This window comes from Phyllostomus hastatus, unplaced genomic scaffold (genome assembly GCF_019186645.2).
Source record: "Phyllostomus hastatus isolate PE091 unplaced genomic scaffold, TTU_PhHast_1.1 phas_contig_65, whole genome shotgun sequence".
Lineage (NCBI taxonomy): Eukaryota > Metazoa > Chordata > Mammalia > Chiroptera > Phyllostomidae > Phyllostomus > Phyllostomus hastatus.
The window spans coordinates 9670089-9683006 of record NW_025333932.1 but is presented as its reverse complement, the minus strand read 5'-3'; the positions used below and the strand labels follow the sequence as shown (position 1 = coordinate 9683006).

General features: G+C 40.0%; 1 protein-coding gene across 4 annotated transcripts in view; it reads left to right on the top strand.

Annotated features, from left to right (window-relative positions):
- PAG1 (phosphoprotein membrane anchor with glycosphingolipid microdomains 1) overlaps positions 1-12128 on the top strand; it is a 138483-nt gene extending 126355 nt beyond the window's left edge. For all 4 annotated transcript variants that reach the window (XM_045849420.1, XM_045849417.1, XM_045849419.1 and 1 more), the window contains one exon: positions 3688-12128. In XM_045849420.1, coding sequence (XP_045705376.1) covers positions 3688-4044 — 357 coding nt within the window. In that variant the 3' untranslated portion in view covers positions 4045-12128. The remainder of the gene's footprint in view (positions 1-3687) is intronic.
- The last annotated feature ends 790 nt before the right edge of the window (positions 12129-12918 follow it).

Genomic DNA, 12918 nt, shown 5'->3' with positions numbered 1-12918 from the left:
GCACATTAGGTACATGCCCAGAGGTAATATTAAGTTGCCAGTTAATGGGAGAACCTGTAATTTTTTTAGGAAGAGTATTTCTTCCATGGGGAAGGAACTTGAAAAGAACAACAGAACCAGTGTTGAGGAGCTAGCTTACACCTTTACAGTCCAGGGGAAGGCGGGTCCCTCCTCCGTGCCCCTGAGAGTGAGAGTGGACATCAGCTGTGCCAGCCCCTCACCACTGTCACCCACAGTTCACACCTTTGTAATCTGTCCGCATTTTGGCTTGGACTACTTTTCGGATGAAAAAGTTCCATATGTTTGCACTTCATTATGAAAAGCAGACAATTTTTTTTTATTCTTCCTAAATTCAAAGAAATTATGGCCTCATTCTGAGACTCATTTTCCCATTAAAACCTCCAAGGTGAAATGTTCATTGAGTAGTCATCAGAATGGGCAGATCACCATGACCAGAGTTGCCCAAAGATTATTTCTGTCACTAAATCTTTGGATCATCATGGCCTGGCAACAGTGAGCCAACAGCATGTGGCAAGCCGTCCTGATGCAAACGACCAACTCGCACATGTCAGGCAGACCTTGAGAAGCTGGAACTGGTGAGGCCAGCTGGACCTCCATCCACAGCATGTGGCAGTGTGGAAGAAGGAAAAGCCTGCTCCACACTTGCAAAACCGAGCATCTGTCAGGAAGCATGTTCATTTATTTCCCAGTTGTTTGGATAAATCACTCACTGTGGCCAAGATACGTACGGGTAATGAAGGCTGTGTTTACTTATTTACAACCATGATTTTTAACAATAAAATAATTCCCCAGATAATCTCTTAATCAGTATATCTACTCTAGCATTACCAATGAAAATTAAATCACTCTCAATTTTAAAGAATATATGGGATGTATTATTAGTGACACCAAGTAGTTGTGCTTGGAAAAGAGCCTGCTCCTCACATAAGTAAGAGCGTTACCATAATTTTCTCTAATTTCATTTCTGAGTTGGTTGGTTGCAAATAAGAATGAATTTGCCCACTAAAGAAACTTCACCTTGTTGTAAGTAAGTATTCACTTAACCGACTGTATGCAATGAAATCAAATATAATAGACCAACTCTTACAAAAATGTGTGTACTGCTGAGCAGAATCCAGGACTCCACTTCTGACTACTTTAATGCAGGAAAGTGGATCAAAGTCCAATTCAGTGGTTGTCACCTGAGCAATAGAATCTGGGCTCTGCCTAGGCCTGGAGTTTCTGACTCAGTGGTTCCAGGATCAGAATTTGCCTTTCTCTTAAAGTTCTACGTCCTGCTGCACCTGGTTCAAAGCCCACAGTTTGAAAACCACTCATCTAGTACCTGTTTTCTGCCTTTTTTATAAAGCAGTAGAGCCCCTTTTCGGGTGAAATATCCTTCTGATACAGAAATAAAATGAGACGCAATGTGTGGTCAGGTCCCGGGGGCCTTGAGCTGCTCACCTACCCTCTCTCATACCCTCAGTAGCCCAGAAAGAACCAAGTTTTCATGGAACTGTGCTAACAGGACTAATCTACTTACAAAATTGAAGGTAATCTGCATAACTGCTCCCTAGTAATGTACTCCAGGATTAGTACGAACAATAAAGAACCCAATTCTGGGAATTTGTCTGAGGGGAATGAAATCACTATCTCAAAGAGATACCTGCACCCCCACATGCATTGCAGCATTATTCACAACAGCCAAGATGTGGAAACAACCTCAGTGTCTGTCAACAGATGAGTGGATAAAGAAAATTTTATTTTATGTATGTGTAAAAGATATATATATAAGGTGACAAGTAGAGATATTTATTAAAGAAGATACAAGATACAAGAAACATTGTACTTAAGACAGTGATGCCTCAGTCCCCTCAAAGTAAGCACCTTGGGACCTCACACAGTTCTCCCAGTATTTCTTCCACGGTTCAAAACACTCAACAAAATCCTTTGTTGGAATCACCATCAGCTACCCCATCATATTTTCTGAATTTCACCAACGCTGAAATCTCTTCCCTTTCAAAGGTGATTTTAGTTTTGCAAAAAGCCAGATATTGCAGGGCACCAAATGGGCTGTAGGGGAGCTGAGTCACCTGAGTGATCTGATGTTTCACCAGAAAATTCTGCATGAGACATGATGCATGAACAGGAGAGTTGTGATGAAGCTGCCAATCCCCAGTTGCCCATTGCTACAGCCGTTTTTGTAATATTATATCTCTCAGCTGACAAAGAACATTAAGGTGGTACACCTCGTTTGGCCTGGAGGGGCGTACTTGTGATAGACAACACCTTCCCAATCAAAGAACACAGTTATCATGGTCTTGATCTTGCTGCAACTTTGCTGCACCTTCATTGGGTGTAGAGAACCAGGTGACATCCATTGGGACAACTGGGCCTTAGTTTCCTGATCATAAGCATAGTCATAGACCCATGATTCATCTCCAGTTATGACCTTGAAGAAATCTGGTACATTGGTGGTGGTTTGAATCAAGTCAATAGAAACTTCAGCACGATGTTCCTTCTGCTCTGGTAACAGAAGCCAGAAAACAAATTTTGCCACAACACGTTTCAGGCCAAGATCCTGCATCAAAATCTTGGACACAGGATTTGTAGTTTTTAGAATCCCCAGATCAGCTTCTAGTTCTCACACTGTCAGTCCCCAATCTTTGTTGATTGCAGCCTGTACACGTTCAGCCGTCTCAGGTATTCTGCTTTTTCCAGGCCTTTCAGAATGTAGATCACTTTCAACAGAGACTGTCTTTGAAGGATTTGTGCCACACTTTTATTTGCACTGCACTTATTGCATTGTCCCTGAAAGCCTTCTGAATCATCTGAATAGTTTCTGCAGAGGAATGTTCAAGCTTATCACAAAATTTGATGCAGATTCATTGCTCTGCTTGCTCAGTCATTTTGAATGTGACAGCCACACAGTACACATTCTCACTCAAAGTCATCTACCTCCCCCACTGACTAGTACAATGAAGTCGTCATTGTTCATGCATGTGGACTCCAGTCCACTCTCTTTGGCTGTCAGGTTACATTGATGTCGTGCAAACCATTCTTGTTATATTAACAATGGCTGGGCCTTTTCCAAACAGATCTCATACATACACAATGGAATATTATTTAACCATTAAAAAGAAGAAATTCCAGCCAGTTGTGCCCTTGAGGGCGCTCTGCCAAGTGAAATTAGGCAGACAGGGAAAGATGGATATTTATGTACTCAAATATATATGGAATCTAATAAAAGGCTGATATCGTAGCTGGTGGTGGCCAGGGGCTGGGGGTAGGGGAAAAACGGGGAGACATTGGTCAAAGGGTACAAACTTCCTACTATAAGATGGACAAGTTCTTGGATCTAATGTCCAGCATGGGGCTAGAGTTAATGATTCTGTAGCATAGTATATACTCAAAATTATTGAGACTATAGCTTAACTGTATCACCAACACCCTAAAAATGGTAACATGGTAATTATTTGACAGTATGGATGCATATCAAATCATCATGTTGTACACCTTAAATTTACCTATGTTGTATGTCAATCATATCTCAATAAAGCTGAGGAGGGAGGGCAATCTGGACAAAATTCTTAAAGGGACACACACTTGGGAGTGCTATCTAGCTTGTCACTGAAAGGTGAGATCAAGCTTGAAGCTTTTTTATTTGATTTTGCCTTTGTTTTCTAGATCTCAGCCATGTATTCATCTGTAAATAAACCTGGGCAACCTGGGAATAAATCAGGACAGTCCCTTAAAGCACCAGAGTCCAGCTCAGGAGCTGTTCAGAGGCCCCTGTCTTCCTGTAATGACCTCTATGCAACTGTTAAAGACTTTGAGAAAACTCCCAACAGCATCAGCATGATTTCACAGGCAGGGAGACCCCGGGAGGAGCCTGAGCCCGACTACGAGGCAATCCAGACTCTGAGCAGAGAGGATGAAAAAGCCATCCTGGAGACAAGTGGCCACCACGGCCCCTGTCCAAAGGAGAATGACTACGAGAGCATTGGGGACTTGCAGCAATGCAGAGATGTCACCAGGCTCTAGAAACTCAGAAGACAGCCCCTGAGAGCCTAGGACCATCTGGTAGGGGACAAGAAGAAGACACAGAGCAGTCCTTTCCACTTTACATGCTGCTTTGATGACTAAGGACAGTGAAGCTGCCTAGAGTTTGGGAATAGGAAGGTGCACACCTGGCTGCCAGGCACTGCCACACCCAAGCACAGTCCTCATGTCCCCACATCCTCGGGACAGGTTCCAGCTGTCAGCAGAGGAACCACAACTCCACCTGCCTAAATACTGCCGTTCAGAAGAGCCAGGTTTCCTTCCTTCCTTCTTTGGTTGCTATCTGCTATTTCCCCCCTTGAAATCTCCCCATTTCTACTGGTTCATTCCAAGGAAATTCACCCACAGGGCTTGGCCTCTGCCTTCAGTATAGGTGTTTTCAGATGGTAAGAAACTGTGGTTGCTGGTACTGTCAGATGCCCCCTCAAGGGTCTTGAGTCTTCATGCCTTCTGATACAGACACTCCACATCAGCAGCTTCTCCCAAAGGATATGAAGTCATTTTTAGATGCTTTATTTTATTTTTCTAGTCAAAACAATTTTCCTCCCAGTATTTGAAACTTCAGAATCTTTGAAGTATTTGCAGTGAACACTGTGGTACTACTGTACTTGTTTTAGCCCAGGGCCCATTCCTCCAAGACAGAGAGCCTTAATGTCTATGTTGGGACAGACCTCACGCCTGGACAGCCCATGATGGCCGCCTCTGACTGGCTGTGGACTTGAATGTGTGTTTCCCATGATCTGTGAGGCCACACCAGCAGCATGAGTTCCATAAATTAACTGCTGCCCTAAGGTAATCTAGCTGAGATTAAAATATAAACATTTATTTTTGTTATATAAATTTATAAGATGTTTTATGTTTAATGCCTAATTTCTAGAAAGTGCCAGAAAAATGTATATTAACTATTTTGATTTTATGTACAATGATTTATACTTTCATTTTGAAAAGATACCTTAAAGCACATAAGCTAGGAAGTTACAAATCATTATTATCATTTTTCTAACCAAGTGTTTAAAACACTGAAGGTTTTTAAAGACTCAAACATGTCAAATCGTTCTTGGAGCTCTTGATCAAAATCATCTAGCTCTCAGAGAAATCAGTGGAATGATCATAAATGATCATTTTCAGTGGTTTGTGATGGGAAATATTGAAAAATTTGAAGTGGTAAAATGGAAAGAAGAACAAAATCTAACTAAGGGTGACTGTGCATTACTCATGAAGGTATAAATAACTCTTAAGATTTGGTTACATTTTGAAGAAAATGATGAATTGCAAATCCAGTATTTGCGAGTACTGGACTACATAATTTTTCCCTCCATTTTACAAAAATCAGTGTTTGTAGTAACTCAGATTGAAAATAAGCCTGGTCTGGATTTAATCATCTCTTTAGATTTTATAAGGCCAACTTTGGGAAAGTTACTCACTTTTCACTTTAAAAGGAACCCGGTCATTACACAATGTGGGCTACAGAGAGGGAGCTGTCTACACTGTTAAAGGGTAAACAGAGAGACAAGCAATTATTCCACACTGCTGGGGTATCTGTGACTTTTCAGATTGTACCACCTTGCTGTCATCACTTGTTAGGACAAAGAATGTGATTGGGAGGGGGAAGCATTTGAAAACTCTAGGGACCGGCTGCTCACTGACACTTAGTAAGGTGTTTTCCATCCCTCACACTCTCGGCTTGGTTTGTGACTGCTCTGCAATATGTTCCTGAAATTGTGAAGCGAGCTCTCTTCAAGCACACTGGTTGTCATTTTTCACTCAGCCTGGTCACTTGCTTCAAGAGTCCGTGTGCACAAGCACCATCATCACTGATTAGAAGATAATGGCAGAATTCCCTGATTAGGGAGTTACCCAGATGGTACGAGACCCTTGGCCTCTGAATTTACTTCCTAAATAAGCACTGTTTTTGCCTGGTACTTTTCACTGCTAATATTAATGAGTTTGACCCAGCCATCCCTGTGTCATGGGGTTCCTTTAGTGTATGGCGAGAGCCATGCCCTATGGCCCCCCTTGCACTGTGCCTGCAGCATCATGTCCTTCGGGAGTGCCTGACCGTTTGAAAGTTTACTGTATTTTATGTTTTATTTATTGCCAGGGAAGTGAGTATCATCTGTAAAGTATAAAAACCATCTAAAGAGAGAAGCTCTTTATAAATAGTCATATCCTCTTGAAATTCCATTATCATCAGTTTCCCCCAGAAGCATTGAAATGCAGGCTGTGCAGTACAGCCAGAAAATGTGCACTGAAGTATCTCTCTTCATTCGAGATCTGGCGCTAAAAATAAGCTGGAATACAAAGTGTTATAGGTTTACTTTAAAGGGAACTATAAGGTCCTCCAGTACAGATTCTGAAAAATGAGGGATAGCAGAGCCTCGGAGCATTGGAGACGTGGCTTCCGGACATGGCTCTGTTCTGTAGACCACTGGCACCTGAGTGAAGGATGTTTATTGATGTGTCATCACTGTTTTGACCTTATATGCAGTGTTTCATAAATGCCATCACTTTTGCTGTATTTGTCAAAAATTTGTGCTGCATTGTTTGAATTGGACAAAAGCCTACAACTTCTTTCAAAAGGGGTTTCATTTTGAGTTAAATGCTATAGTTTAAATGTATGAAAGGTAGTTACCAAAAAAAAAAAGAACTATCTGTACCTTTAAAAGTCAATTTTGACATCTAACATCCATATTATACATTCCATTATAATAACCTAGGTTAGTGAAATCATACAAAAAGATAAAAATAAGTTTTAGGCAAGTTTTTTTTTCCTCATATAAATCAGAATTATAAACTCTTTTGCCTAAAAGTAGGATTTTTGTCCTTGTTCAAAAATTTTTAAAGTTTAGTAGAGTTTTTTCTACTGCTTTTACTATTTCCCAAATTCAGTCAACAGGGAAGTGTAGCCTGTTTTATGTGAAATGTTTGTGGAAATTTTAAATTTGAAAATAAGTAATTTTTGTAGAGTAATTTTTGTTCCTACCCTGCACTCAATTACATCATTAGTTCTAGGAAAGCTTTTGAAGCTCTCCTTTTTGGGGAAAAGGCAATTACTGATTTATTTGCCCTCAGAATCTAAGAGTTAATTCAAATTGAGAGCTAACTAACAGTAGGAAGGCAACATCAAGAAATAAAACTTAACCTCAGCATGTCACTGGCTTTGTTCCTTATATGTATTTTCATTTTTCTAGTTAGAGCATTTACTCACTTTAACCAGTAACAAATTATATATATATATATACACACACACAGGTATACACATATATACACATATATCTTCTGGTGCTTAATTAATTAGGACATGTCCTATTATTCTATTAAGTATTTTGAATGTTTATTTTACTAGTATGAAGACTATTGTAATAAAAGCAGAAAAGAAACAACAATTTTTCAATACTTTTCATTTGGTATTTATAAGAAAACCTTCTTAAGTTGCTCTCATTAGTTCCTAATGGATTAATTCAAATTTTAAATTGTTTCCATAATTCTAGCTGAAGAGCCGTGGTATTTTAAATAGTTTTATTATCTGTGTGACTCACTGTATATTCAGCCTCATAAGAGGAGATGTGAACAGGTGTCTCAGGTGTTGGAGAGGCGACCTGGCCAGAAGCTACAAGAGCCACGTGAGCTGGATGGGGCCACAGCAGGATGACCCCACCAGGTAGCAGAAGCAGAGCCTATTCTCATGTGGGGCCATTTTCTTTCATCCTCTTCAGAAACCAGAGAATCCATAAGTAGTGCTGGAGTCTGATGTAGAAAGTAACTGCTCTGAGCTGATAACCAAGCTGTAGTCACAGAGCTTCAGTGCGAGACTGCATGAGGACTTTGTGAATGAGTCAATGACAGTTTTCAGTGTTCCTTGTAAATGTGACTTCATGGGATCCGGTGATGCCATTCCCCTGAAAGTGTTGATGTCTGGTGCCTAGCCAGCTTCACTTTGGCTGCTGGAAGCCGCATAGGTACTGACGGATATTTCAAGGAAATCTTGACAGGCTCATTGTGCTGTGTAATTGGGCGAAGTTAAAGTGTAATATTTGCTGTTAATAAGTGACTGAGTGAAAATAGAAGCATGTGTCTGTAATAGCAAACATGGCTTCATTTGCAATGAAATGGAGATTCCTGGTCCTGTGGCAGTATTTTCTTGCTCTGTATTGTACCTTTTCTTTGATACATTGTTTTTGACAGTGGCATTAGCCAGGTTGTACGCACTTAGAAAGTGTTTGACTTAGAGAGATCAGTCCAGATACCGTGATAAATTAGAGTCTGCATCCAGAATTACCAAAGTAAATTCAATGAAACTGTGATCCAGAAGAGAGCAAACATTCATAAGTGCTTTTTTCTACTGTTCAAGTCCATGTTTATGTCCAGTCTCTATATAAAGTATTTTATTATTTTTCCAGGTTTTTCTTTTATTTAACTAAGAAATGGTAGTTCAGATTCATCTTCATGACAGATGAAATGGGAAATGCAAGTTTTGTTAAAAAGGCAATTTTTTAAGCATTCAATTTGGTAACCATTTATTTTAATGCAATTAGAGTAGATTTTTCATTGCTTACCACACACATATGAGTATTTTTAAAAATGTACTGAAGTCTGGGTGTCTCAAATCACCTTGTGTAATGGATTATAAAGGCTGGTAGTTGTTATTCCTCAGACTTCTGTTTGTTAAATATTTTTAATATTGTTTTAAATATTTTAATGTTGTTACCTCTTAAATATTTGTGCTGTAATAATATGACTCACATGTTCAGGGGAAGTTTGAAATATAGCTAAACATATAGGAATTTATATTTCATTGTCCATGCATTTTTTTCCTCATAAAAATAGTTCCCCAAAAAACTAACTTATTATCTGCCAGGCGGTCCCACAGTTTCAAAATACTCTTACTCAAAAACGATTCATGACACTGAGGGAATTTTGACTCAATGTGTCAAAATGTCTCTGCCATGGTCAAATTTTTAACTCACAAAAGTGAGAAGTTGTGCTGGGAATTTTTAAACCTTAGTTTTAGTCCAAGAATATCTCACATATTGCCTTCCACAGCTTATAATTTTTTCCTCCCTGACTCTAGTCCTTTGAAGGAGCAGTTAAAAGATTGTGGGCAGGGAGGCACTATTTCTTCCAGTCTTGCCTGGGCTCCTCCTGCACAGAATACCTTTTGTCACTTTGCCCAGCACAACCTCTGGTCCTCTTCCCTACCCCAGTCCTTCCTAGTCTGCTGTTTCCAGGATGCCTTCTCTTGTCTATCTTCCCCAGTACCATTGACAGCCCTGCCTCTTGGCATAGAGCCATCTCAGCTCCAGGTGGTGAGCAGACAGCTCCACCCACCTCTTTCTCCTGTGTGGTGGGCTACCCAGGTGAAACCACAGACCAACCCGGGAAAGCAGATGCTAGTTGTGCTTTGTCATGAGCTTTGCTCAGCCAGGTACAGTCTTGCCCACATCTCTCATGAGAATGGTTCTCACTAAGGGGCCATGGAAAACAGCGTTTAAAAATTGTGTTGAGTACTCAAACTCACAAATGCAGAAAAATTCTCACATGACCATGGTGTAACTGGTAAGCTCGCTGTTCCCCCACAATGCACTGAGACAGTCCTATGTCTCCTAAAGCTCCAGTTGAAGATCAATCTTTGTGCAGTGGACCAATAGTTTCCTGTAAAGTGGAACACTGTTTATTTTAAAGGGGAAAAAAACCCTTTTTTGTCAGAAGTAATCATTTAGAAAACAATCTGTTTTAGCCAGGTAGCTATTGCACCCCCCCCCCCCGGTCCTATGAAATACTTCTTGTGAGTTATGTTAGTTGTTACTAGTTTGAGCTACTTTCCCATGTCCTGAGGAAATGAGAGTGTTCAAGCATCTAACTGCAGTTACCAGACACTGAAAAACCTGGACGTTTCTAAGCAAACTGATGTTTGGAGTGAGAAACCAAGCTCCCTTTATGGATGAGCCCAGGTGAATGGTGCACAAAGGCTGCAGGTCTCCCTCTCTGGACACCTAAGGATCCATCAGCATTAGTCTTGATAGTTTTGTTTAGTTTTGATTTTTTTAAGTTCACTCTAAGTAAATTGAACATCATAGTTATTATTTGAATGGATACTCTGGACTGTAATTTTTTTCCAAATTAACAGAACAGATAGCTGCTCATTCTTTTTATGCATTTAATTTTTAAAAGTCCACCCAGTATAGTAGTTTGTCACCCTTAATAGGACAATTAGGGTGAAAAGAGAGACGAGCCTTTGCCCCTGGGGTCTGCACTCCAGAACTGTCTGGTCATAACATCTGGTTTTGTTTCCTTTTGTTTGTTTGTTTTTTTAACTCTACAAGTTGGAAACCATGAGTTTAAAACAAATTCTTTCCTTTTCCTTTCTTAAGCTTAGAAAATTTTTTAACCTTATTATATGTATTAATATGATTCACATGTTTGGTTAGGTCCCCACTGAGGTAGGAGAGGCTCTGGTGATAGACAGCAGCCACCTCTCCTAAGCCGGGAGACTGACCCCAAGGTCTGATCTGCCTGTAAGGGACTCAAACATACCCTTGACAAGTTTTGATGTATTTTTAGTGTAAAACCCATAAATGAATCTGGCGTGGTGTTCGTGACCCATTCCACAAGCTTTCATACTTTTTAACAATTTGTATGTGAACACAGGCTTCTCTTGTATTTCCTGGAGGGGTAACTAGAAAGCTGACTCCTGGGGGCTACTCCACACTGCCTCCTGGTGTCCTAGGAAGCAGCTGCACAGTGATGGTTGCAAAGGTAGAAGCCAGGGGAAAATATCAGGAAAGTTGAATTTTATGTTCACATTCACAGGCATTTGAGAGGGTCCCATATGCCTCAGATTTTGACACTTTAAAAAAAATTTTTTTTTCTGAGTACCAACTACATACTTCATTCTGGGGCTGGGGGGCGGGGGGGCAGGGCTGGACCAGAGGTAAAATTTGAACTAAGGGATGTGGGCAAGGCTTCCTGCCCCTGTCTGATTATGTGTCTGGAAAATATATTATCCGAAATCTTTGTCCACCACTCTGAATCTCTTAAGGAGCAAGTGTAAGTAGGTATAAATGAGCAAGGCTATCTCAAAGATTTAAATTATTGTTTAGATATTTTCTTCTTTATAAATTCAGGAAATCAACCTGGTTTATAGCTAGCATAATATGGTTACTAAAACTATAATTTGTAGGTCACTAAATGCATACTTTCAGATATTCATCTAAAGACTTCCGACTTTATTTTAACTAAGAAAAGAAATTCCTCATAATGGAAAAACAAACCCAACAAAAAACTTCCACAAACTCTAGAACAGTGTAGCATCAGTGTAATATCTACCCCAGAATATGTGTTTCTTGTGTATAGTAGTAGTTCAACAACTTTTATGGGAGAAAAAAATGCAAACTTTTTATTTCTTGGAAATGTGGATTAAGGTGTTGAATTAAATTCTCAGAGGGGATAATTTAAAAAGAAGCATTGGTTTTGGAGATGAGCTCACAGCTCTATGGTCACTGTTCCAGCATTAACTTTACTATGTGACATTGAACAAATGAGTTAACTTCTCTGTGCCTCAGTTTCTCCATATACAAAATGGAAATAATAATACCAACCATTGCCTACCTCATAGGGATGTTATGGAAACAAATGAGATAACATAGGGAAATACCAATCCTTTGAACTCTGGAGGGAAGGTGCTATATAAATTGATGTATTGTTTTTAATGATCCAATTATTATGTTTAGGGCTTAAACAATAGCAATACTGTTAGTCATGTTAAGAGTAAGTTTCAATTTGATTTATATTTACAACTCTCTTCTGGGGCCAGGTCTTGATCATTCATCCATGTATGGTACCTACAGACTGAAATGGTTTTTTTTTTTTCTGTGTTTCTGCCTGTAGTATTTTTATTCTGAATGTTCCCCAAAGGCTGGAATCGAACTTCTAATATCTTATCGTTTACATGTAATGAACCTTATTCAAGCTATGTATAATTACATGTAAATAGCAGGTACATTGTAATTAATGGCACTTATCAAATTGTCTTTGCTCTTTTTTAATTGCAATAAAGGTCAGTTTTATATAAAATCTTATTAAAATTCATTTGGTATTTGGGAAGATCAAGAGTGACTCATTTAGCCCTGGCTAGCTTGGCTCAGTTGGTTGGAGCATCGTCTCATAAATGTTGCAGGTTTGATTCCCAGTCAGGGTACATGCTTAGGTTGCAGTTTCACTCCCCAGTCAGGGTACATACAAGAGCAACCAATTGATGGTTCTCTCTCACAACGATGTTTCTCTCCCTTTCTCTCCCTCCCCTTCCCTCTCTCTAAAAATCATTAACCATGTGCTCAGATGAGGATAAAAATTTTTTTAAAAATTGTATTGAAAAAGAGTGACTAATTTATATGCCCTTAGTGCATAACCACAGTTTGGGGATTTTAACCACTGACTCACCACCATGAAAAGAAGGAGGATGTGCCCAATGACCACACTAGAGGATGTGGTAGCTGGGCTCCCAAACTCTGCAGAAAAGGTGCTGAGTTGGAGTCCCAGCTCCATGAAGACTTTGAGGAAGCTGCTGGGCTTCTCTGTGCCCCTGTGTCCACACAGGAAGTGAGGGACACGAGTTGTTTTGGGACATCCAGGCAAAGGCTGTCTTGCTTTCAAGCCCCTGCATTATTTCTCACCATGTGGGGAGAATTTCCCATCCTTTCCCAAAGCTGTTCCCATCTTCAAGCTGTGTAGAGTCTGTTCTGAATCCTGGGTGGTGAACCAGCTTTCTCCACTGTGCTACCTGGGAAATTGAAGTTGTGTAGCCCATGGGCTGGCGCAGTCTTCACAATGCTATGACAAGGCGGTATTGAACACATG